Source organism: Carassius auratus, chromosome 12 (assembly GCF_003368295.1).
Source record: "Carassius auratus strain Wakin chromosome 12, ASM336829v1, whole genome shotgun sequence".
Lineage (NCBI taxonomy): Eukaryota > Metazoa > Chordata > Actinopteri > Cypriniformes > Cyprinidae > Carassius > Carassius auratus.
This window is the reverse complement of record NC_039254.1, coordinates 14,117,600-14,145,181: the sequence shown is the minus strand read 5'-3', so window position 1 is coordinate 14,145,181 and position 27,582 is coordinate 14,117,600. Positions and strand designations below refer to the sequence as shown.

The following is a 27,582-nucleotide window of genomic DNA, read 5'->3' as shown; positions in this document are numbered from 1 at the left end:
TCAATGACCCAATTGACCACTGGTCCCTTGTTGGTAACTTCAATGAGCTCTATGTGCCATTCATTGTCTGGGGTAAAATGCGGATAGCATTTTCTGGTAATTAAACATTGTTTCTTTCCTTTTTTTTTTTTTCTTTCGGCTGAACACAAACGCTGGGTGGCTGATTAACATCAAATGTGAAGACCTCCACACCACTGCGTCAGTATAGTGCCCCAGGTGCAGGGACCCCATGGCCGCAGACTTTCCCACATATTAAGTCTCATTAGGTCATCGCAATTTTCGAGTTTATTAAAAATCTCATTTATTCGCGAAACAAAGAGGGCCCAGCGACCTCATTGATACCGTATGTGCTTTCTTGTTATCTGAATATGCTTTATATAATGTGGGTCTAATTATGAGGATTGTTGAACCACTCCTGTGCCGTTTGGACACCATATTTCACTCTGGGAAGTGGAAAGGGAGCTAAAGAGAATTGGCGTGCGATTCCAGCATGAGGTCTGAACCCCATGAACGTGCAATAACTGAGGGGCTGTTTACACGACAACGTTTTCAGACAAAAATGGGAAACTTTATGTGGTTTGCCTGTTTTGGGGACTGAAAATGCAAAGTTTCTGAAAAAGGGCAATGTTATAATTTCCTTTAAACACCCAATACAGGAATCTTTAAAAACAGTGACATCATGTGCGTGCGTGAATGTAGACATGTACAGTAGAGGTCAACCGATATATCAGTCGGCCCGATATACGTATATATACGTATTTTATATATATATATGAATATGTATTTTATATATATCGTTCCTGGGAGATAAAGGTAGTCAGAGTATTTCACTCTGTAAATGGGGTGGAGAAGTTGGCAGCTCTCACAAACACAGCAGCGTGATTGAGGGCTCCGTTACTCCACCCAGCTCACAGACACCAGTGATGCGCGGGTTGATCCAAAATGAGCGGGTGCCTGTGGTCACCCGCGGTTGCCCGCGGTTACGAGTCATTCAAAAATATTTTCAATGTTATTCGGGTCGCGGTCGGTCGGGTCGTTTGAAATATAGATGCCAATTAAACCTTTGTAATTAATATAGTACTAGACACAATTTTGAAATACATAGGCCTACACTTTATTGGCTGAATAACTGGCACGAAGATGACGCACGAGCTCAGTCTGCACGTAGAGATGAAAGCAGCACGAGAAAAGGTGAAGACCTGTTTTTGGTAAAACATGACTTTAAAGACTTCATTAAGTGTTGTTTTATAGAAAACTCTTTTTAACCCTCTGTAGTCGATTAACGCATGTATAACCACGAAAAGAACTTAAATTACACTTTCAGTTTTGATCGTACAGTTAAGAGTAATACATCAATCGAATCTGTAAAGGGTCTACTTTTTTTGAATACAGACATAATAACAACAGAACTTTGTGCACTTATAAAACAAAGATAACAAACAAGGTGTGCTGTCTGCGATGATCGTAATGTACAAACACGTCATTAAAATGAACTGTAACTCCGTGAATACTCAACGAAGAGACATGAGAGAGATATCTATAGAAAGCTTGACATGTCTACTTTTAAACCAAACAAGTGCTGCCAAAACAGATATTCTGTGATAAAGTAATCCATATGAAAACAACGCGATGTCTAGTTTTTCACGTCTCCCTTCATTATATTTACTGTGACCACGCCCCCGCGCTGAATGCGCTATTCAGATTCAAACTGAAGCGCACGGCTTGAATACGCCAATAACAGAAGAAAAAACAGCGATACTGTTCAAGTTTTTTTTTTTTTTTACTGTTTGCTTAGCGATGAGAGCAATAAGACATAATGAACCCTGAAAATATGTGGTTGAGGATTTGAGAAATGGATTTCCTCAGAAAAAAAGGATGAAGTGCTTTATTCAGCAGAGATCATAAACATGAGGGGAACTCATAGGGGAAGTCGTGGCCTAATGGTTAGAGGGTTGGACTCCCAATCGAAGAGTTGTGGGTTCTAGTCTCGGGCCGGACGGAATTGTGGGTGGGGGGAGTGCATGAACAGCTCTCTCTCCACCTTCAATACCACGACTTAGGTGCCCTTGAGCAAGGCATCGAATCCCCAACTGCTCCCCGGGCGCCGCAGCATAAATGGCTACCCACTGCTCCGGGTGTGTGCCCACAGTGTGTGTGTGTTCACTGCTCTGTGTTAACCCATTTCGGATGGGTTAAATGCAGAGCACAAATTCTGAGTATGGGTCACCATACTTGGCTGAATGTCACTTTCACTTTCACATGAGTCTCTTTTTATTTATGTATATACTTGTAGTATTAGTTTTCACATAACCTGTAAACATTTTACTAGTTAGACTTTTTCCAAAATATAATTCCTGACTAAATGTATAATCAAGTGAAACATTATGAAGTTTCAGTAACAATATACAATACTATACCATTCAAAAGCTTGATGTAAATAATATAAATGTAACAAATAAATGTGACTGTAACAAATTTAATAATGCTGTTCTTTCAATTTATCCCCCCTAATAAACCTGAAAAAATATTCTCAGCTCTTTTCAACATTAATTATAATAATAATAATAATGATAATGATGATAGCCTAATAAAAATAATAATAATAATTTTTTTGTAGAAAATCAGATTGTTAAGATAAAGATTTTCGTTTTCTATAAATTGTATCTTAATTTTGATCAATGTTTTATCAATCAATTGCCCGTATTTTATAAATAAGAAGCAAATATATAACAGACAATGTAATGAGGCGCCGGCAGGATCACTTGCATGTGACCTGGAGGGCGCCGAAACTCAGCGTGTGCCTCACAGATTTGAGAAATATAAGGCTATCTATTACAGAAAGCTTGAAATGTCTACTTTTAAACGAAAATATTAAAACCAAAATAAATAGGCTACTCTCTGATTATGTAGGCTAATCCATAATGTGCATTTCTCTCTGGCGTTGTCAACTTAATCTTTGCAGCGACACAGAAAACACCAGTTTATTATTACTAAACAATTAAATGTCTCCTTGCATATTTTGGAACCAGCGGGCCATTCTGGGTTGAGCGAGACCCCACAGAATGAGCGAACGGAGCGTAATAGGCCTATATGGAGAAATGCGCAAACCCGAAGCTCATGTCTGCTGAACAGAAACATAAAAATAGACATAGCCAGACTAGACTATTTTAGAACAAATTATGAGCTTATTGACGATTTTTTAAAATAATTTTTGACAAAATTAGAATATATTAAGGATTTTGTTTTAGTTTTAGTTTTATTTAGTTTTCCTTTTTTTTTGCGTAGTTCCTACATCTATGGCCCAATGACGATATGATGAGCATTTACTACATATTAAAAATTGCGGGTCAGGAAGCGGGTCGGGTACAATATTTTCTTTTCCTTTTTTTGCGGTCCGAGTTGTGGGCAGGTTAGTTGAAAATGTCGGTCAGGTGCGGGTTATTAATACATTGACCCGCGCATCACTGACAGACAGCAAAGTGCTCGGAGAGACAGCTGTCCTGGAGCTGCCCAAAATGGTGAATGACATTTGTTCGGAAGCATGGTTTGATGCAGACAATAGCCAGGTTTCCATCCAACTCATTTGCATTTACGAATGCCAATATTCAATAATTTCGTAGTTTAAATTAATGATCAATTAATAACCTTAAAATGCGTTTTCAGCAGTATTATTATTATGTGCAAAAGCCACTTGGAAAAAAAAGCTTTCGCACCCGAATTAAAGGGATTTTAGTCTGAATAAAGTGCTAGTGGCAGGACTGTGAAATGAATAGATGTGATTATGATCATCTGGTAAAATTAAGAGAGTGAGCCATATTTTTGAGATCATTATACTTTGTTGACTGTTTCCCGTCAAGGAGACCGCTAAATGCACGTCTTTAAATGGTTTTGTGGTGCTTGTTGTTGTATTTTAAAACACAACTTTCAAATTACAGTATTTTGACGGTCAATCTCTAATGCACAGTATGTGTCATTTTAAAGACAAGCGCAAACAAACATACACAACAATGGCAGAGTACATGGTACTGTTGTTGCTGCTCAAGAGTTTGCTAATGCTTCTTCAGCAAAGTGTGGATTTACTTCACCAATATTACAACCAACAGCGGAGACGCATCATATACATCATATAATTGTCACTTCCCTACAGGTAGTGTTTACTAACAAGGTAATAGCGCCAACTACTGGCCTAGCATATGATATACAGTATTTTTGGTTGTATTCGCGGATATGTGCAAACACAAAGCTTTTTGAAAACGTTGTCATTTATACGTGAAATATTTTTTAAAACGCAAGTGAAAAACGTTTCCGTTTTGGACTACACCGTTGTCATGTAAACGTAGCCTGAACCATCGTGAAGGCAAACTTGACACCATGGGTATCTCTTCATTCCATGGAAAACAATAATAGTATATCAGTCTGACGAGTAAACAAAAAAAAATTAACGAGGCAATGACAATTCAATTGCCAAGGTGTCCATAGAGGGTTGACAGTTAAACACATCTGATTCAGCTAATCAAAGTCTTTACGAGGGCTAGTTGCATTAGAGGTGGAGCTAATGATCACATACGTCAATCTATTTAAAAATAATAACAATAATAATAATAAAGAATAATAATAATAATAATAATAATAATAACAAAGTCTAAAATTGCCAAACTGGTTAAAACACAGTAAATCATTTGTTGAAAGGCCAGTTTATCCACAATGTTTTTCACTAAATGAACACAATAAATAATAGTTTATCTTTTTTCCTTTATATCCATAGTAAAAATGCAAAGTAGTAAACCGCACACACGGGTCAAGGACTAATAAAGCATTTTGTATGGATTCCACTTAATTGATTCTAGAGATATTACTATTACTGCTTTTCAGCAGGATTCAAAAACACAGCAGTGCTCATTTCATTTTGGACTGTGAGCAAAATCAATGTGAATATGTTGTGCATTTTCTATATCACCCAGCATTGTTTAGCATAACAGTGTATCTTATTTATTTGTAATTTTTTTCCCTTTTCCTGATACTATTATTCTACCATGATACTACCACAATATTTAGCAGAACAAAATTAATTATATATAGATATATTTCTCAATAATATCAATGCATATGTTACTAATCCATAAAATACATTTAATCATGATTTCCACGTACCATCAGCTTCTCAGCATCTGCTCGGACCTTCAGCAGCTCTGTGATGGCGTCCACGAATCCCTGATGATGGAAGTTGCACATTTTCTCAATCTCTCTGTCATGGTTGCGTATTCTGGCATCAAGTTTCTCCATAAACTTTTTGTGTGCATTGGGCTGATCATCGTAAACGGATCTATAAAACAAACGAAGACATTAAACTATTTCAAACAAACAGTCTTCAGAAGTGTCCCATGAATGTCCTCTCATGTTCATTTACATTAACAGTGACCCACATTTTTTTAACATATAAACACACAACAGTTTAGTGTGCCATATCTTAATGGTTTCAAATATCAAAGTCACACTTATAAACTGTCGCATCAGTCTATTCAAACACATTTTTCATAAGTGCTAAATATTAAGGCCAAAAAACAAACTCTTTTAACATCAGATTACAATGAAGGTGGAACCCAAACCACGCCATATCCTACATGTAGAAACCTACAAACTACACAATGTGAGTGCAAACCACTAGAATGCAGAATGTGCTGCAGTTGGAAGGATGCATGAATAGTTCTCCAAGTGCGCCACCCTGAGGGCAACAAAGGCACAGTGCATGTTCAATCGCTGATGCATATGCAAATATTTTAACCAAACCAGCAGGCATAGATCAGTGGCTCTCATGTGGTTTACACTGAACACGGAACATGAAGTGGTTGCCCAGCACAGGAATCAAAACTGCTGTGCAAATGTTTTAAAAAAACTGCTTAAAACCAAAGTTATTACCATGTACTGAATACACCAAACAACATTCGATTGGGAAACCATGACAGAGTATCATGAACAAGAGGAATGCAATTCTTTTTGTTCACAGATCACAGTATTTTTTTTAGCAATGCATGTAAAAACTGACTTTTCATTGGCTGTTTTAACAGCACAACAATATTAAAATGCAAGTTAAATTGGCTGGACAAAGTGTCACACTGCTTGTATGGTGACATAGTGTTGGCCTAACAAAGTTCTGCTTCCTTACATGAAAGAATTAACTCATTTTAAAGCATTATGAATCATGATGAAAATACGTTTCCAAGATTAACTTTAAAAATTTGTTAAAATAATTATTCAGACAGGATAAATGGTTTGTCTCTCCATGACTCAAAAGCAGGTTCTTTCTCTGTTCACAGGTGTGTTGTGTTTGTGTCAAAAGCAGACATTGCTATAAAACTACTTTTGAACAGTCACAGCAATTAGCATAAGATTCATATTAAATTAACCAGCATAAAAATCAAGATATTCATAATAACAAAGTACAGCAAAGTCTTGGATGGCCCAATGCTAGTGAAAACGCCAGCTGGCTCTCTCTTTCAGATGCCGAGCAGAAGGTTCGGATGAAATCCAGGTTGCCATTGACAACACAGCCTCAATGTCTAGACTGTGATTGACAACCTTTAAAATGGCACAACTAGCTGATGCTAGTGAGTGATTGATACTGAGTGATTGATAGCAGGGTTGGGAAACTACATTTTTTAAATTCATGAAGTATTTCTAAAAACTGAGTTAGAATCCACAAAAGGGGCAATGAGTATTTGGGGAAAAGGAGAAAATTGTAAAAAAGTTTATTGCAAAACTTGCATAAGACTTCATGTGCGTGAGTGTTCACTGCAAGGTCTTTTGGCACAGTTTGCTTTCTGCAACTCTCTGATTGGTGGAACTTTCTGTACAGCATCATGGGTAATGTGCCTTTTCACCACAAATTCATTTTCAGTTTATTTGTGCATTTGCTAGTCATAAAAGGACTTAAACTGCATTCAAGGCATACATTTTTTTGTAGTTTATGCTAGCGCCATGTTCTACTGCTTCACAACTGAACTGTATATTAAAACATGGATTTAAAAAGAACTTAAAAATCAGGGCTTAGACAATAATAATAACTAAATAAAAATTAAACATTTTTTTTAAATAAGCTATTGGCTACTATATAAGAAATAAAATAGGTGCCACAGAATAAACATGTTTTATTTATTTTAAAACTTTTAAATTTCTGTCATACAGTCACGTGTCATGTCTCATCTTTTCTTGTCTTTACAGCATTTTAATCAATTTTGCTGATGTTGTATTAACTAAGATTCACTTAAAGTGGGAACTAAATGTCTTTTCCTGAGAAAGAACAAAGAACTGTATCACATAATCTGTGCCAATATCACTGACCATAACTATGTCAGCATCATTTGACCACTGAGTGTTGTTTGGGCTCCTCCTCAATGCATAAATGTGGTTTTACTTCATAAACACATCGAGTCTGTTTTTCTTCATAACATGCAACTATATAGGTGTTGAATTTTATCTTTAGCTTCTTGCATTCTTTCCTTATTGTAGATAAGGTAAGAATATATAAATACGCAATTAGCGATTGCACATATATTTAGCAAAATGCTCCTCTTTATACTTATTTTTTTCTAGCTGACTGATGAGATTATGGACACCAAATGGTTATTACGTGGTATATGTATTGTTGTGTTACATTGTTTATAAGCTTTACACATTTTCTGCAGTTTGAAACACAGAATAAACGATTACGTGAGACATTTCAGTAAGTTTTAGGCTATCTTATAAAATAGCCTACCTTCTGATGTCCATTCATGTTTTTTTCGTACTATAGTGGTAAAGAGAAAGATATGATGGGTTCACCAAAGCGATAACAAATGTCGCATTAAAGAGCGCCAAAACAGTTTTTATTGATTGAATTTTGCTATGAATTTGGCAGAAGTTTAAAACTGATACTTTGTTTGTTAAAATGTAAAAGAGTGTAAAAGCTTTTAGCGATTAGCAAGGGCCATGCGCGTAATTTGCAGGGGGGTTAGGGGGGTCATGACCCCCCCAAAAATCAAATCCAATTTATATAACCCCCTCAATATCATCAAACCATTCAGATTAAAATAATATGAAATATTCAGAATAAATACTTTTGTTCGTTTTCTTTATTAATTTCATTTGCCAGCAAGAAAGATAGTATCATATTTTAAATAATCTGTAATGTATATTTTAAATAATCTGTAATGTACCCCCCGCCCCCCGCACCGACTACTTGGTATTATCCAACCGGCTTTCTCTACCAAGTTCACTATTTTGCGCAGTCCCTGGGATGAATGGGTGGAAAAAGCTGACGGAAAGATGAAAAGGACACTGAAAGGCAGCCAGACAACAATTTTTCATTGTTTGTCGACACCAGCCAAAAAAAGAAAGAAAAGAAAATCCTGACCAAACGGAGGTACCCCGCTAAATTAGCTGTTAAGTTAGATGAGCGTTTCTCAAAGTGTGGGGAGTAGATACATGACAAACATATTTTGTGCCCACTTTTTTTTAATTACTTTATTTATTGACCATACACTCAAAACAAAACAAAGACACATTTAAATGTAAGCCTTACTTAACCTTTTTCACAGGTAAGTTTAAAAGTTTTTCAAGGCGACCGTTATTGATCGTAGTATCGCTTTATGGTTCCCATGGAGACGAATCATTCATTGCTTGTCAGCGCTGATGACTGATGATCTGCTTTTATTTCCTTTTTATTCTAATTTCACAAATTTGTTATCTATAGCAGGATATATCTGATATTCCGATTGTCAAATATGTGCAAGTGGATGTGTTTTGTTGTTCAAACATTTTTATAATGATCGCGTTAATTGAGTTGTATGCGCAACGTATTTTAGGTATCTATCTTATTAAAATACCTAAAAAATTACGTAACGTTAAATTATTATTAGGAATTTACCACCTCCGGTTCAATCTGAGATGTTTATAATATATATATATATATATATATATATATATATATATATATATATATATATATATATATAATTTTTTTTTTTTTTGCAAGGAGTTTGCAAAGTGACAAAATGAATCAAAGCACAACTAAGGTTAACGTCAGTCCACACTTTACTCAGTTTGTGTATTTTCTCAGTTTCTGAATTTGATGTTATCAGAGGCTAAATGCAAACACAATTATTATTATTTTTTTAATCTACTTTTGAGTCTTATTTCATGCAAAGTGATAATATAATTGCACTTTCATTTTCTCTATTTGAAAGTTTTTAATGCTGTTATTTTTGTTTTTGTTATTATGCTGTTTTGTTGACTGGAGTTGGCTGGCTAGATGTTGGTTTGCCAGTGTCCTGTGAGGTAAAGCCAGAGGGTGCCAGGGACTGTGTAGAACCAATGTCACTGTATTGTAACTTAAGTTGATTTTTGAGTCACCCGTTTTTTTTGTTTTTTTTTGGGGGGGGGGGGGCAGCATAATTAAATTATGCAAATTAGCATGTTACCTTTTACACAAGAAAATTATTCCATAAATTAATTAATTAATAAATATGCCGCAAGTTTAACCCCCCCAATGGTAGACCCAAAGTTACGCCCTTGGCAAGGGCACTACAAATAATATGAAATTCACACATTAATAGAACATAGCATATACGTAGATTAGATAAGAGCCATATTGATTATAAATGAGAACGGTTAATGATAATGCCAATTTCCACACAGTTGATAGCTTTACCTGTTGTAGTTTTTTCAAGTTGTGCATAGCATAGGGCTGTGCAAAAAATCAAATGCGATTTTCATGAACATCTCATCAGTAAAGGGGCTCCTAGTATATATCCAGCACGTGCGTTCAGATCAGGATTGCCAGGTTTTCAAAACAAAACCTGCTCAATTGCTTCTCAAAACTAGCCCAATCGTGTTTCGTTCTGGGCGATAAAATAAATTTTTTTTTGAGGGGCTAAACATCACGTTATTGAGATTGGGGTCACTTCGACCCGTGGACATGAAAAACAACCGCAGACTTGGCAACACTGGTTGGCCTTTACTACACAGAACATAGTTCATTGACAATCTACACAAAATTGACGATTTTAATAAGACGATTCATTGCCGATTTTGAAAGTGATTTTGTGTAGATTGTCATTGAACTACGCCTCTGTGTAGTAAATGCCGCTTCATCTGTGACAGTGTTGCCAAGTCCGCGGTTGTTTTTCATGTCCGCCAAAAAAACTTGTATTTTAACCCTGTGATGCAATTTTTTTTTATCAGGGAACCCCCTGGAAACGCGACTGGACTGAGCACCAACCTCCTGCTCCCTCTTATGAAGCCAACAAGGAAGTGACTAAAAAAGTAATTAATCGACTGACCACTTGAGGCTGGCTGCAAAAGCGAGTCAATCCCATAGACTCCCCATGTTTAAATGCCCTACTTTACAGCAGGAAAAAAAAACATGTTTGCAGCCTGGTGCAAAAAATTATTTTGGTTTAAATAGCTAATTTTGCCCTTCATGACAACTGTGAGAGGGGTGAATTTTTTTCTAACTCGTCGGTTTAAATTCTATTAAGACTTAAAGTTCTGCATAGTGGCTAAACATTCCATTTAGATATGTATGTGTGCATGTATATTTTTAATGGATTGATTTATTAATTCACACAAACATACAATAGAATAAAGTAAAAATTACAACAATGAAGAATTCTAATTAAGAGAAAAACTAAATAAAATAAACATGTCCTAATTCTTAACTTCACTAGGCGCGTTTTGTTTTTGTTTAGTTCGCATGTAAATATAAATAAATGGGTAATATTTCTTAGACTAAAGAGAAAATGCATCAGTTGTAGTGCTGCAACAACGCGTCAACGTCATCGATTACGTCGACTACAAAAATACGTCGACGTGCGTGAAATGCGTCGACGCGTCACACTGTTTGTTTACATCTCGCGTAATGGCATAGTGGGAATGGAGAAAGTTGCATTCTATCACAAAAACAGAGACCACTGTTATCAAAAGTATGGGAATACTTTAAACAGAGGACAAATAAAATGGCCCTTTGTTCCCTTTGCAAAACTGATATGGTGCACCACGGCAGCGCAACTGCTATGCGCGAGCACCTCAGAGAAAAACATCTTGGCGCTCTCCGGTGTTACGGTTTAACTGGTTACTGTGTGATCTGGTGACCAACTTCCTGGTTCAGGTCTGATATTCTTGCGCTTGCGGCATTCTGAAAAGCTGAGATGTTTTTAACTCTATGCGGTGTGGACCGCGTAGCTTCCATTATGAGCGTGCTTATCGTGCGCCTACATTGGAAATAACGAACTTGAGCGCGCAAGAGACGTAATATGTGAACGGCCCCTTAAAGACAGCACGCCGCGAGACAACAGTCACAAACCACCGAGCTACCCCGAATCAGCTCCAGATCTCTGAAAACCATGCTAAACCATAGCAGAACCCTGACTACATTTTATGGTTTGTGATGCTAAAGAACATTTCATGACGTTTCAGAGAACTAAATTTATGGCTACTGTCGTTTAATTATAAACGCTATCATAAGCTCATATATACCATAGTAAAATAATTTTCTTTGCCTCTTATTTATTTTATACTGTAAAAACTTCAACCACATAGGTTGAAAATGAATAAAGGTTGAAATATTATATTAGAAGTTGTACTTATATTTTGTACATTTATCCAAAGGATTCATTAGCTAATTAAAAAAGAACATTAGATTAATTATTTATTGTAATAAAAAATCATCGTTAGATTAGTCGACTAATCGAAAAAATAATCGTTAGATTAGTCGACAGGAAAAAATAATCGTTAGTTGCAGCTCTAATCAGTTGACATTCTCAGCCAATGAGCATGAAGCTGTGTTGTCAGTCAGTCATTTCACGACTGCTCAATCCGACACAGTCGCCTCGACGTCGCAAGGGTTTTTTCGCACACGTCAGCATGACATCAGAGCAAGCCGGACGTAACTCAGACACTTTTCTAATCGGCAGGCATCTCGCGGTGATCACCGTTGATCGGTTCTGCACAGAATTTGCTCATCTCAAACAAGCCTATTTACAACTCTTTCTTCGGCTGCCTCTGACATGATATCTACGATAGCCAATGAGAGTGAGCAAGCATCACCTACCAGATGTTGCGTGCTTCTATAACTGAAACTTGGCAGACACAAACATGCCACAAAAGCAAAGTACATCACCCATATTGTTTGTTATTCTTAATTTTTCTGTGTGAAACAGATTGCATGCCAGGAGAGGCAGCTGGCAGCTGATTGTTCTCCATTTGTTTTTCTTTTCTAGTCATGTTTGATCTCAATGAGATCTCGTGTCACTATGAGATCATCTCTACAATCAAGTGTGTGGTCTCGTGATCTGGTTGCGTCTTCACACTGGTAACACCAGTAACCCTAGTCAACAGTGGCAGGTCAACAAAAAATTAACACGTAAATTTATATTTTTGGTCGCAATTGTGACCGTTTTAGTTGCATTATTATTTCTTTGAGAAGTACATTTACTTAATGTGTTTCTGTCATAATTTCTTTAAGTTAAACCATACTTTTTATTTGTGTTGCCATGAAGATCTTTGCATTTCAGTGTGACTAGTTTCGCTAACATGAAGCGATTTAAAGCTTGTGAAGTGAATCATTTAGAGACAAAGTGTTCATGTCCTCATATAGTGAGACAGCAGACTCAGAAAACACTGAAAGCATTACGTGTTTTTGAGTTTCTGTAAATGAAACTACACCAGTCATTCATACAAAGACACACAAAATATGTAGACTTATTAGCCACATGCACTGATTGGCTGTTATCAACTTTATTTCTGCAGTGTGATAGGCTGTTAGAAATTGGTGGATGTGTACTGGTCCAAACGCTACAATAAAAATGGAAAGCTATGCTTGTATTGTATGTAAGGAATAGACCAACTAAGATGCACTCAGCTTTTTTACACCCTACCCCTGTTGCAGTTATCTGGACGGCCCTTTCCTGCAGGCCAACTGAAAAAAGATGTGGGTCAAAACACACTAAGCTTTCTAAAACTGGTACCCACATCCATTGCATTTCAGAAGGTCATATTACCACACATAATGGGATATCCTTTCTGCGAATATGCACATATGCACACTGAACTACTATAAGCAGGGCCATGAACACAATGAGTATCCACCTTCCTGTTATTGAATTCAACAAACCAAAGATCAAAAGGTCCGGACAACTGTCAGGAGGTACTGAAGGAAACTGAAAAAAGTAAGAGTAAAAGTCAAGCCTCTCCTCTTACAGCTCAAACACAAAACACAGATCATTATAAGTCTACGTACATCTAACAATCACCACAGGGCAGTAAATGAAACCAAACTACACCCTTTTGTAACATGAGCTTGAATAGGGGTCAATTACTGTGTTTACATATACACTTACACAAACAGGCTTAGGAAACAAGGTGCATTTCAGGATTTTTGCAGAAATCAAAAGCATTCATCAGGTAAATGTGAAGTTTTTCTAATGCTATTTAAGGAATTAATGAGATTTGAAAAATGCTTCCATTACTATGGAAGTCAATGGGTGCCATCAAATTTCACCATTGGTCACCATTCTTTAAAATACCTTCTTTAAAGGCCATGTTGCAGGTTAAACACCACTTTCGATTAATGGGTACATAAATCACTAAAGATATGTATATCATTTTTAAAATGTCTCAAAAATGGGCTTAAAGACCTATTTTTTAAGTTTTTGGTATAAACGTTTTTTTTTACACAACTCGGTGATGACGTCATGTTGGGGAGAAGTCGAGGAAAGGTAGCCTCAGTCTAGTATGATGCAGCGTTTCAGGCAACCCGTAACCCGTGTTTTTCCAACCTTAAACCTATGAAAGTGCACTGGAACGACAATCAAACCCGTGACTTCCCACCCGTGAACTAGTGTCTCATACTAGATCGATGCACTCCGAGTTCCAAGGTCACACAGCACGCGAAAAAACGATGACAGCCTATACGAATAATACTGCCTACGGATGCAGTGTTTATGCAAGTAGTACACGTTGAAAAAATTATTTTAGGTCAATGCAACGTTGCAATAAAATAAATAATCTAGTTACAATTCCTTGCGCTCAGACAGTTTGGCGTAACTTGCCTGGAACGGTACAAAGTCATTAGTAGTGGTATGAAATAGTGATTATGAGCTCAAAAACCTGCCTGGAACACAGCATCAGAACTATAGCGAATGACTGGGATGAGGAAGGGGTAGCGAGAGCAAACATGTATGATGGCCCGCAGCTGTGTAATTTCGATCGAGCCAGCCGTGAGAGGGCAAATGAGGAATTGCCAAGAACTGATGTCCGTCAAAGCCTATGCATGGTCCGAGGAGAATGAGTGGAGAGTTGGTGAAGTGTCCTGGTGAGTTGCTATCATTTAGCATCGCAGCAATGAGCACTGGAGCTAGTTTACTAGCAGCAGTGAACAATAACGACACACACAAACACACACACACACACACACACACACATATATATACATATATACATATATATATACATATACATATATATATATATATAATTTTCTTTATTTTTACTGTCATTGAATAGCACCGAGTGAAATCAATGTTTTCTTTATATCTAGTGGCAGTGATCATGACGTTAGTTCAGAGAAGTACCGGTAACCTTTGTCATAGTGTCGTAGAACTGTTAAATTTTGTCTTTGTCATCTAGAAATAAAAGGCATCATGCTAGCTATATGGACGTTTCTAAGCGTTTATCTCGTCCTCCGGTGAAAATGTTGTTGCAAACGTAGCCGGGTGTGTGTCGCTATGTTTGACAGGTGCTTGTGTGGGTGCCGTCCCATGTAAACTGCGTTAGAAAGCTTGTGCTGTAGGGAAGTGAGTGCGTTTGGGTCGCTATCTCTCTATCTGTCGGTCTATCTATCTATATACTGTATCTAGTCTATCTATCTATCTATCTATCTATCTATCTATCTATCTATCTATATATATGTATTTATCTATAATCTGCGTTCTGTGCTATCTGAATACTCTCGTCTCTCTAGTCACTCTCAATGCGGCTTTGGTAAATTCTCTCCCCAACATGACGTGATGCAATGCATTGTGGGGGAAAGGAGACCGCTGTAAGATAGTACCTACTTTTTCGTATTATATTCCGTTTTGTGATACCCAACAACATAAAATACAATGGATAACAGTTTAAATGTTTATTACCAACAAGCAAATTGCACATATTCATTAAAACATTTACCTTGCAACACGGCCTTTAAGAGAAAATGGTTTACCACACTTGGGTTTTTTTCAGAGAACAGTGCATGGGGCAATGTAAATTCAAGCAAATTTTTGAAGATAAAGTTTAAATAAATAAATAATAAATACATGTATGCATTTAGCAGACGCTTTTATCCAAAGTGACTTACATTCAGGCTAACATTTACCTATCATACATAGTTTAAGTAACAAAGCTAAAATAACGGTAAAATATAGAGAAAGCTGATTGTAGTGAATGCAAATGTGCAATCAGGGCACATGTGTAGTCATAAAGGCAACATTTCTGTCTCAAACCACTTTTAATTAAAGTGGTTTAAATTAATTTATTAATACTGACAAATTAACACACATAAGTGCCACCCAAATGAAAAAGCTGACCGCATGATAAAGCACTTTGCCTGCACACCTTTACACTAACAAGGTATATATAACTGTAAGCAGTAGGGTTGTAAGAAAATATCGATACACATATCACGATATTTTGTTCGGCGATACTGTATTGATTCTCAAAAACGGAATATCGATTTTTAAAGAAAAGAAATTCATACAAGATTCATGGCAGTTGTTTAGTTTTGAGTTTACATCCCGACCGCTGGATAGCAGTCGTTATCTCTGAATGACAGTTAGAGTAACAAGAAATACTAGCATTAGGTCACATCTCTAATATTAGCATTAATATTGGTATTCACTGCTAGTAATGGAGAATGAAAGAAGATATTGGATATTGTTAGTAATGGACAAAATATATAACACTAGCCTAGTGGTTTTTGAATATTTTGCTGCAAATATCTTACAAATTGTAACTTTAAAGGGGTTTTAGTCTGAATAAAATGCTAGTAGCAGGACTGTGAAATGAATAGATGTGATTATGATCATTTGATAAAACGAAGAGAGTGTGCCATACATTGGAGATCATTTTACTTTGTTGACTGTTTCCCATCAAGGAGACCGCTGAATGCGCCTCTTTAAATGGTTTTGTGGTGCTCGTTGTATTTTAAAACGTAATTTTAATGTTTTCAAATGACACTATAGTATTAAAAATAAAATTATCCCAAACGTAACTGTGGCGTTTGCGGCTGTGCTGCGCAGTCAGCGAACTGCTTTTTTCACATCAAACATTTTATGCAAGTATTATGACCAGTACTTTATTTGATCCTATTTTGCAAAATGTGCGCTAGGCTATTTGTTTAAAAAAAATCCGGCATTTACGGTGCATTGCATCGTGACAGTGCATGCGTGCGTGCATACGAGGTCGAGCGAGCGCAGGTTTGGCTAGATGTATTTGGAGGTTATTGCTCACATCTCTTTCTGCACATATCCAAATGTTTCCATATTCGAAATGTATCTGAATGTTAAACTATAATACTTTTTTATTTTTTTAATGTAAACTAGACGGAAAAGATGATCCTCTTCACATCAGCAAAAAACATCCTTGGCATAACAGCAGAGTGGACCGGTATACTACGGTCTATTTAAACTGACCAGTGTAACCTTTTATATGTTTTATATTAATAATGAACAGACTGCAATGTAAGTTTGAAATTAGAATGCACTTTCATGTTGCTGCTTGCTAGTGTGTTTGCAGCACTACTATTTTTATTTTTATATAATTCATTTTTTTATATATATTTCAGTTTAATTGATTTTTATTCATAAAATTGTATTTATTACATTTAAATGTATATTTAAGTTTACATTTATGTTCCAACAAACTTGAAAAATTCTGCTTGATAAATGCTCTAAAACTTTTATGTAAATGATTGACATATATTTAATACTTGGTTAGTTCATTGATTTGTTTGGTCAAGTCAGTGCTCAATAAATGATGATAAGTTTAGAAATTTTGAGCATCCACTTATTATTAGTGTGACATTTTAGCATGCAAATGAAGGGGAAAAATTATCAGCCCTCAAAATCGGCAGCACATATTGGCCATAGGCTGACCCTGAGCTCTAAACATTAGCATCGGCAATAGAAAAACCCGTATCGGTCGATCTCTATTCTAGTTGTTACGCAATGATTTGTATTGTATAAAGCTCTATACAAATAAACTTGAATTTAAAGGGGGGGTGAAATGCTATTTCATGCATACTGAGTTTTTTACACTGTTAAAGAGTTGGATTCCCATGCTAAACATGGACAAAGTTTCAAAAATTAAGTTGTATTTCTGTTCCAAAAATACTCCTTCCGGTTTGTCACAAGTTTCGGAAAGTTTTTTTCGAGTATGGCTCTGTGTGACGTTAGATGGAGCGGAATTGCCTTATATGGGTCCTAAGGGCACTTCTGCCAGAAGAGCGCGCGCTCCCGGATAGCAGAGCACTGAGAGCACAACAGACATTCACTGATCAGAGCGAGAGCGTCGCAAAATGTCACAAAAGAAGTGTGTTTTTGGTTTTTGGTTGCCATCAACGGAGTTGTGGAAGTGTTTGTGTTTGTTCCCTGTATTTCGAAGATGCTTGTTTTACAAACAAGGCCCAGTTTGACGTCGGATTTGCACATTGTTTATATCTTAAGGATAATGCAGTCCCAACGAAAAAGGGTCACGATCGTGTGTTGGAACCGCAGGCGGGGAGTAAAACTGCTTCAAATATCTCTGTGTTGTTAACTTAGCTATCGGCGCGTAAGCACATCAAGTAAACAACATGCGATGTTGTCATCAAACTGCACTTTCCACATGTAGGCTACAGCTTAAATAGAAAAAAAAAAGACGACAAAGTGGAACTTAAGTCATTTTCCAAACCCACTAAGCAAATATATACAGTTTCAGTACATACCACATAGAGACGTCGTTGCTGCTGCTGCTCTTGTTAAATTTCAGCCTCTGGATCTGATTCTGGATCATAAATATACGCTGAATCTGACTGTTAGCGATGGTTTGTTTTGGATGTTTTTTCCCTCACGGTAATGTCACAGCTTCCAAACGCTCTCAACGCAAAATCCTACTGGCGCTCGTGATTCTTTAGCTCCGCCCACACATCACGCCTCCAGTCGGTCGTGTTTTTCCGGGAAAAATCGGTACAGACTATCTTTCTCTTATGAATATAATAAAACTAAAGACTTTTTTTAAGAGTTATGAAGGATGCAGTACTACTCTATAGGTACTCAAGATTAACAGGATATTGAGTGAAAACGAGCATTTCACCCCCCCCCCCCCCCCCCCTTTAATTGTTCTTAAATGACAGCTTTTATAAAAAATATATCCTATTCCTAAAATAAGAAATATCCCAATATATCTTGGGACTGCCTTGCTGACAGTATCGCAGCGTATCACAACATATCGTATCATGATACGTATCGTATCACCAGATTCTTTGCAATACACAGCCCTAGTAAGAAGCAGGTGAGCCTTTCCTTCAAAGACTTGCTGCTGTGTGTAAACAATATGTTACATGGACTAGGTAACATATCTGAAATCTGTGGAAAGAGAAAACACAGCTGTCATACAGTATCTGTAACGATCAGCATGACTGTGGCCTCAGGACATGTTGCATGCACTGGAATGTCAACAACTTTTTTTTTGTTAACAACAACTTTGCTTAGATTATAGCCCAGGGCGAGTAGTGTTTTGACAGTTAACAGTTTTCTTCCAATATTTACATGAACATTGAGATATAGACGTATAGTGCAAAGGTCAGTAGACTTTTGCTGAAATCATGATTTCTAGTGTAATTAAGTCACAAACCTTACAATGAAATGCAGCTGAGCGCTACTTAGACATGATTCACAAAATCACAATAAAGCCAAAGATGTCATGACAGGATGTAGCTGGGAACTACTGAGATACTGATTTTAGCAGAAATCATTAAGCTGAAGACATCAGGACTAAAAATCACAATCTGATCAGAAGTAAAAGATCATGAAGCAAAGATGCCATGCCCATAATGAGTGTTACTGAAATCATGATTTTATCAGAAATCGTAAATGAAGAGCAAAGTTGGCGCACCACAGCTCTTTAGAAATCATGAAGCCAAATCATGAGTGCTACTGAAATCATGCTTTTTTTAAAAAATCATTAAGCCAAAGACTTTATGCACTTAATGAGTGCTACTGAAATCATGAATTATTATTATTTTATTTTTTTTATCAGATAAAAATAGATGCCAGGACACAGTTGAGTGCTTCTGAAATCATTTTATTTGAAAAAAAAAAGATTTCATTATGGGACACAGCTGAGAGCAACTGAAATCATGATTTTTCATAGAAATCATAAGGTCAAAGATCTCATGAAGGGGACCCAACTGAACACTACCGAATTCATGATTTGACAGCATGTTGCTGAGCATTAAATAAATCATGATTTTATCTGAAATCATGTAGTCAAAATCTCATAATAGGACACAGAGTGCTACAAAAATCATAATCTTTTATCAGAAACCATAAAGATGTCATGAGATGGAATGTAAGTAAGATTTATTATCATACAGAAAATCTGTAGATCTCCTGGTGCAACACAGCGTAGCACTACCAAAATCATGAGTTTTATCAGAAACTATAAAACCATGACTTTATAATGTGACAACAGTTAAGCTCTACCGACATTATGATTAGATCAGAAATCATGAAGCCAAATACAGCAAATCTTTACTGGAATAAAAAGCATTATCATAAAAGCATGGATTCTAATGAAATATGAAACACATTATTAAATGCAAAGGAGCTGAAATCTTCAAATTGTGAGGGCCGTCGTGGTTTCTTCTGATATTATTCAAACTCAGATCACACGAGGAGATAAACCTGAGCTCAGGGCGGAATATTAATCTCCAACTCAACCCAGACTCGTTTATTAACGCCACACCCACTCATTTGATTCTTCCGCAGCTGAGATGTGTTTGGAAAAGGAAATGGACTGTATAGAAGTATAACCTGACAGACGTCCATTTGGCAAAACTAAAGCTATTTTGCTCGAAGCTTTCCACCTGCCGTTCATAATGCAGCGAAGGCCCAGTGACCTCAGGTGCTTACATCTTAATTTATTAAAACAGACAGATGTTCAGCAAATTAATACAAATAATTCACAAATAACATCCCCAGTCGTAAACGATGAATGAGAGGAAAACAGCGATCGGTGTCACTGACTGTGTGTTTGAAATCAGTGTACAGTGTCAGTACAGCATACAGCGATCATTCATAAAAATCATCTGGGAAAACACGAATTCACATTGACACGATCAGCACTTTATTTGAGAGATTCATCAGCACTGCCAATGACATAAAGCTGCTTGAGCTGCATCTTTAGCAAACAAAGGCCTGCTTTCTGTCCATCAGACAGGAGAAACATCACCGCCATCTGAAGGGTAAATAAGAGCAGATGATGCTCATCTCTCACCGTAGCGTCGGCCCCACGCACGCCGTGTCCGTGCTCTCGATCTCCTGTAATATTCGCTCATGTTCGGTGATAGTCTCCAAGCTCTCGCTCTCCGCCATGTTGGCTCTAACCGTCACAGTGTTCATATGTGACAACGCCGACAGAGATGCAGTAACTCCAGTCCACCGATAGATGGGGCTGCAGCAGCCGGGAGCTCGCAGGGTTTGCAGGCCAGAGGTCACTGTTTTGAGATTCTGTCATTGAGCTACGGACTGCGCAGAGCGAAATTAAGTCGAATATCATAGGAAAGTGAGCAGGGGTCTTTTCTCTTGACCTTAAATGGAAATAAATCTCACACATTTGATGAATGTCTATTTTGTATTATTACATGAATTATGAACAGTTGTAAAATTTAGTCAGTCGAAAGCACACATAATTTTAGGTAAGCCTAAAGTTTATGCAATGTTATATATATATATATATATATATATATATATATATATATATATATATATAGCGGGTAAAATAAGTATTTTGGTTAAAATAAGTATTTTCACCAGAAATAATAACCAAGTAATCCATATATATATATATATATATATATATATATATATATATATATATATATATATATATATAAATAATAATTTCAGAAATGTAGTTATGTGTAATAAAATGGAATAACACAGGGAAAAGTATTGAACACATGAAGAAATGGAAGTGCAAAAAGGCATGGAAAGCCAAGACACTAGCTAAAGACAATGATCCCAAACAGAGCCAAGGAAACTCTCAATTGGTTTCAGAAAAAGAAAATAAAGCTGCTACAGTGGCCCAGCCAATCACCTGACTTGAATCCAATAGAAAATGAGTCCATAGAAGATGCCCACAGAACCTTCAAGATTTTGAAGAATAGACCAAAATCACATCTGAGCAATGCATGCAAATAGTTTCTCCATACAGTAGGCATCTTGAAGCAGATATTACCAACAAAGGCTTTTCTACGAAGTATTAAATCAATTTCCGTAGTTCAATACTTATTCCCTGTGTCATTCCATTTTATTACACATAACTTATATTATAGGCTAGGTTAACTGAGTGAAAACATTCAATTTGAATTTACAATGTTACTATTATGACATCTTTAAATGGGCTATTAAATATGTACATATTCATATATATATATACAATATCATATTCATATCGTCCCCTTGGAATTATAAGGTTCTATCTGCGTTCTGAGTAGTTTTGAGATATTAAGCTTTAAAATTTTTGTGTTCCATAGACTTCTGTAGATAGAACCTTTTAGTTTTTTCAATAGAAAATCCCAAAATGTACACAACTTAAAATAAATCATCACATAATGTAAATAAATTGTCACAGAATAAGAATATGTGAATAACTCAATTTTGACAAAAATGTCAGATAGAACCTTAGAATTCCAAGGGGACGATATGTATATACACCACCAGTAAACATATTTAATCATTTTTATTACTCTTTATTACATTTTTTTGTAATTACTGTAATTACAGTATATTCACAGTTTGTGAAAATCAAAAGAATAAATAAGAAAATGTTTAAAATCTTTTTAAATACAGATGATTGTTTTATTCTTTGTAATGTGTTAAAACATTTTTGTAATGCTTAATTGTAATTATACAGTTTGTGAAAATTAAAATAATAAATTATGAAAATTTGTATATTTATTTAGTTTTAGTTTTCTAACATTTTTGTCACATTTATACTATTGTATTTAATTATATAATTGTATTTAATATTATAATATTTTCTTTATTTTATTATTATTAATGTTTTCCAGGCACATGCAGAGGGTGGGTGCTTGAGCACCTGCCCCTTTTCTACTTTTCTCAAAGCAAATTTATTTAGTAATTAAACACACTTTTGTGAAGGCCTGCCCAATCAAACTATTAGTAAAATGAATGAATAATAATGTAGCCGTAAATAAAATCCACATGATGACCTTTCACCTGACGATCTCATCTGGGACGATCCCTAACATTTAGTATTTTAGCACACCAATATCTTCTATAATGTCCACGGCTGCTGGTGAGTTCTCAGTGGAGCAGTGTGCTTGTTTAGTTATATAATTAAATTATTATTATTTTACAAGAATGGCATGACAAGAGCATGTACAGCTGTCGTTTTTATTGCTGTGTGTATATATGGCATCAATATTTTCCTAATGACAATTTTATATTTGGTATATAAAGGCTTTTACGAACATCTTTTTCCCACTTTTTCTCACAGAATAAGGCAAGAAATATATCTTATAGTTTCAATACTAAATTATACATCAGTCAGTACTGTATTATTCATTTAGTTTATTTATTTATGACCTGTTAATAACTTAAAAAATACACATAAACCATATATTTTCACATTTATGTGTTTATTGTGATCACCTTTCATCAGTAACTTTTCTGCTTTTTATTCAGCTCAGCTACAGCTATAGCTGGATTTCCTGCATGTCATAAGTTATTACTTCTATGAGTCTGTTTTGGATTTTCTGCACGAGAGCCCCCTCCGGCTTCGAGCATGAATGAAACAAACACTTCATGAGAGTGTTCAGCGCTCCTCCTGATGTACATCTCCTCATCTTGGATATGAATAAAATGTCAGGTCATGCAAAGACTATCAATAATGTCTCTTTGAATTTAAATCTAGAAACCTCTGTGAACACACCTACTGTACCAAAATAAAATGCAGGGGACGAATTTACCTTTTATTAAAATTAAATATTTCTGAAATATAAAAAATGCAGCTAGCGTCGTTCTACACAAAGCAATATAAACAAAGGTTCCTGTTCTCTTTTGTTCTTGCTGTTTGATTGGGAACATTTTAAAGGGCATTGAGGGATCTTGCCTTTTTTTGAACTATTATTATTACAGTATTTATTTAAAAACAATAGAATGCATTAAAAGAATGATCACAAAACAGATAAAACAGGCTGATTTTCTCATCCTGAATCCTGTTTTTATTATCATTATCATCCAAAAAAATACATACATTTAGAACAGGATTAGAATAGAATTCTTAAAAAAAAAAGACTATTTAAAAAATTTTTTTTATTTACAACAACAACAGTAGTGTAGTGTTTACATGAGCAAAACCACCATACACTGTAAACTCAATAATAATAATAATAATAATAATAATAATAATTCAGTTTCTTATTTTAGAGTAGTAAAACTGTTTAACTTTTAAACTTAAAATTTTCTTTTCTGTGTTTCTTTTTCAAAACTGCATCAGGGCATTTGTTGCATTATCAAAAGAGAAGCATCCGTTTCAATCATAGACTGTTTCACACGTATCAGCAAGGAACACAGCCCTATTTAAAGCTGTGTTCCATGTGCTCCTTTTATACTTTGAGCACTTGCCCCTCTAAAGGTCTCTGCGTGGCCCTGATGTATTCTACTTTAATCATTTTTTTGCTATTTGCATAACTAGCTGAAGTCATGCTTTATTAACGGTGGTACAATGACACATAAGGTTAAAGTATCCATCAAAATCATTATTATTTTATAACACATAACAGTCATTCTACCTTAACGTTGTTCCTAGAGGCAGGTCTACTGACTCCAGTTCTGCAAAAACATTCCCGTACACCTTTCCCTCTCCTTGGTCCTCTTCTTGGGGACTGTTGCTGCTGTCCATGTCTGTTAGACTGTGTTAGACTGCATGGGAGAATCGTGCTTCCAGCAGGACATACACATACTACAGTCAGCAGAAAACTGCAACAAAGGAAAAGGGACAGACCTTGTGATCACTATTATTTTAAATACAACAAAACAGGCTTAAGTGTTGTCCTGTTTAATATTTCCCAATTGTTCTTCAAGAGATAGAGTCACTATAAAAGACTCCGAAAAGAAGTGTGATATTGTAAATATGCTTTACACAAGTTTATGATAAGTTCATTTATAATTTTTTTTTTAAACCCATCTGTAAGAATAACCTATTACAGCATGTTTTAAATATTTGCACTTGGATTCTGCTCATGAAATTGAGAAGTGAACAAAAGAAGAATTTAACAGAGAAAGAAGAAATATTTACATCATAACTGATTACATGTAAGAGGAACCATCTGACATATTACAATTACAAAATACTGTTCTGTTTGCAAACTGATGTCTTAACAAACAGGAAATGAGGAAATGAGATCACTTTGGTTTTTTTACTAAAAAAGTTTGTTTGCTTTAGAAGCAAGACATTTAACCTGTTTTGTCTTGTTTTCACTCAGTTTGCTCAAATTCCCTTTTAAACTATCTTTACAAAAAAGTAATATTGCAAAATATTACAATATAAAATAACTGTTTTCTATTTGAATGTATTTTAAATGTAATTTAATCCTGTGATGCAAAGCCATTACTCCAGTCTTCAGAGTCACATGATTAATTAAAGTTCTGATTAATAGAAATTTAAAAAAGAAAAACTCTGCGTAGAAGCAGAACAAACCTTTAAGAAAAAAAAAAAAGATTTGAGTCACTTTCCATAGCGAGATCTAGTGTTAGACAAAAGTTAAATCTCATTATTTCATTCAGGGGTGTGACATCACCAGTGTTTTACATCACTGTTGTTAACAATTTTGAAAAATCAGTTTTCACAGTTCATAGTCATAAACTCCCAATCAACAAAATGACATTATTGTATTTTATTGAAGTAAAAAGCATTGCATCTTTATTTCATGAGATTACTTTATTACTAATATTCTGCATGTGACATTAGATTGCTACTGCTTCCATTTGCAATCAGTAAAAAGAGTGACAAAAATTAGAATTAAATACATTCACTTTACAACTATAGTCTGTAAATGTTAATTACAGTATAAAGCATTTTGGCCTATTGATTATTTTTCCAGCCACACATTCAGAAGTTTTACATATCCAATATATCTTCCTACACTAACAGACAAAAACCAACTCTTACTCGAGGCCAAGCACAACAGTGTGTGTGTGTATTTAAGCATTGTTTATAAAGCACTTTGTGTTCCATCCACTCCCACACTATAAAAGTGAACAAGAGGGACTGTAATTTGTTTAAACGAGTCACATGATGATTTCACATCTGGTCATCTTCTTAGAATGATGGGTGGTCTCAACACAACTTTCACTGTTTCTCCTGTGACCTGCAATGTGACAAGTCAGTTTAAGAATAAGTGAACGTAAGACTTCTTATAGTGAGACTTCACATAGTGCAAGTACATGTAAAGCAATTGCAACTGCTACTGAGATGCCAATTATCTTAGCTTGCCCTAAAAAATTGGAAACAAGTATAGAATTTGTCAGAATGGTACATTACTACAGATACTACGTTAAAACATGCTTTTGAAAAAAGATTACCATCTGACTTCACAGTAAGGAGGTGCCCATCAAGGCTCACAGTGGCATTGTTTTTTATGATTACAATTACAAACCTGCAAAAATAAGACAAAAATTACAAATTACAAATTTTTACAACTGTAATTCTTTCAAAAGCTTTTTTACATTGTGAATAACAAGACGTCCTCCTATTGGTTTTGGTGAAATGGAGATTTGATCTCACTCCACTTCCATTACATTGCAGTGAGCAATCATCATTACTACCATAAACATTCAGGTCTTGGCACATATAATCATGGCAAACCTGTTAAAACATAAAACAGAGTTTTCATTTTTGTGCTTACAAGTCCTGCTGTCATAGTCTAAATAACATTCTTCTATGCTTACCTTATTGTGCCTACATTTTGTGCCAGTAGGGACCATGCTGAGGGCATCCTCTTCAGACTGGTCCCCAGCTATGTTGCAAAATCTCCTAAATATTACTATCACAGCTTTCTGACAAGTCACAGGGTAGTAATTCGCTCCATCACAAAATATTTATCCACAAAGCATGTTTCTATATAGGAAAAAATTTATTTAATGTAACTATGCTTGATGTATTAGCTTAGACCTAAAAAACGGGTGCTATGACAAAACTAGTGGGGGAAACCAGCACTTTAAAGGTCCCCTTCTTCGTGATTCCATGTTTTAAACTTTAGTTAGTGTGTAATGTTGTTGTTAGAGTATAAATAATATCTGTAAAATTCTAAAGCTCAAAGATCAATGCCAAGCGAGATATTTGATTTAACAGAATTCTCCTACAAAAAACGACCGGTTTGGACTACAGCCCTCTAGTTCCTTCAGTAATGACGTCACTAAAACAGTTTTTTTGACTAACCACCGCCCACATGAATTCACAAACAGGGGGCGTGGCCTTGTTGCGCTCCGAAGGAGAAGAAGGAAGAGCTGTTTGTGTTTGTCGCCATGTCGTTGAAACGCTGTTTTTTTCATCTCTGAGTCCAATCATCTTTGTTTGGGCTTCCCAGGAACGCTATACTTGGAGATTAATGGTTACAATTTATGTTTAACTCGGTTCCCGAGTTAAATATGCACATGTAAAACTATGTGTAGCTCATTTTGCTGAGGACAACTTTCTCAATCTCAATCAGTTTAATGCCGGATTTGCACAAAGCTTATTCTTGAAAGATGGAGCAGTTCCCTTTTTGTCTGGACCACAACCGGTAAGTGTATTTTATTATTTAAGTTGGTGTGTTTAACAGTTTCTGTAACTTATTACACAAAGGGCAACGCTGTTTAGCTTTGTTAACTAGATGTTAGGGCTGTGCAAAAAAAAAAAAATCGGTTTTCATGCGCACCTCAAAACGCTCCTGTGACTATAAATACATCTCCAGCATGTGCGTTCTAGCCCAATCACGTTACCAGGAGGTCAGCCTGCTCTCAGCTGCTGTCCAATCACAACACAGGTACCACTGGTCCAATCAGAACTCGTTAAGTATTTCTGAAGGAGAGGCTTCATAGAACAAGGAAGTCATCAGCCCGTTTTTGTGACAGTGAAAACAGCAGTAAACAGATAGGTGAATTGTGTGAAAAATACTGTGTTTTTTTACACGTGAAGCTTGAACACATGTTATATTGCACATTGTAAACACAATCAAAGCTTCAAAAAACGCGTAAAACGGGACCTTTAATGCTTTGGAGCCTTAATTGTATGAACAGTTCT

The 27,582-nt window shown here is 35.8% G+C and overlaps 1 protein-coding gene across 6 annotated transcripts in view; it reads right to left on the bottom strand.

The window, feature by feature from the left end:
* Positions 1 to 24,232, bottom strand: part of LOC113111920 (exocyst complex component 6-like) — a 68,501-nt gene extending 44,269 nt beyond the window's left edge. Inside the window, exons 1-2 of one of the 6 annotated variants that reach the window (XM_026277134.1) lie at positions 24,092 to 24,232; positions 5,152 to 5,323 (exon numbers count right to left, since the gene is read on the bottom strand). In XM_026277134.1, the coding sequence (XP_026132919.1) occupies positions 5,152 to 5,323; positions 24,092 to 24,201 (282 nt within the window). In that variant the 5' untranslated portion in view covers positions 24,202 to 24,232. Of the gene's footprint in view, positions 1 to 5,151; positions 5,324 to 20,547; positions 20,775 to 24,091 lie in introns of those variants that run through there. The other 5 variants (XM_026277137.1, XM_026277133.1, XM_026277132.1 and 2 more) reach the window with 5 other exon arrangements.
* Between the last annotated feature and the right edge of the window lie 3,350 nt (positions 24,233 to 27,582).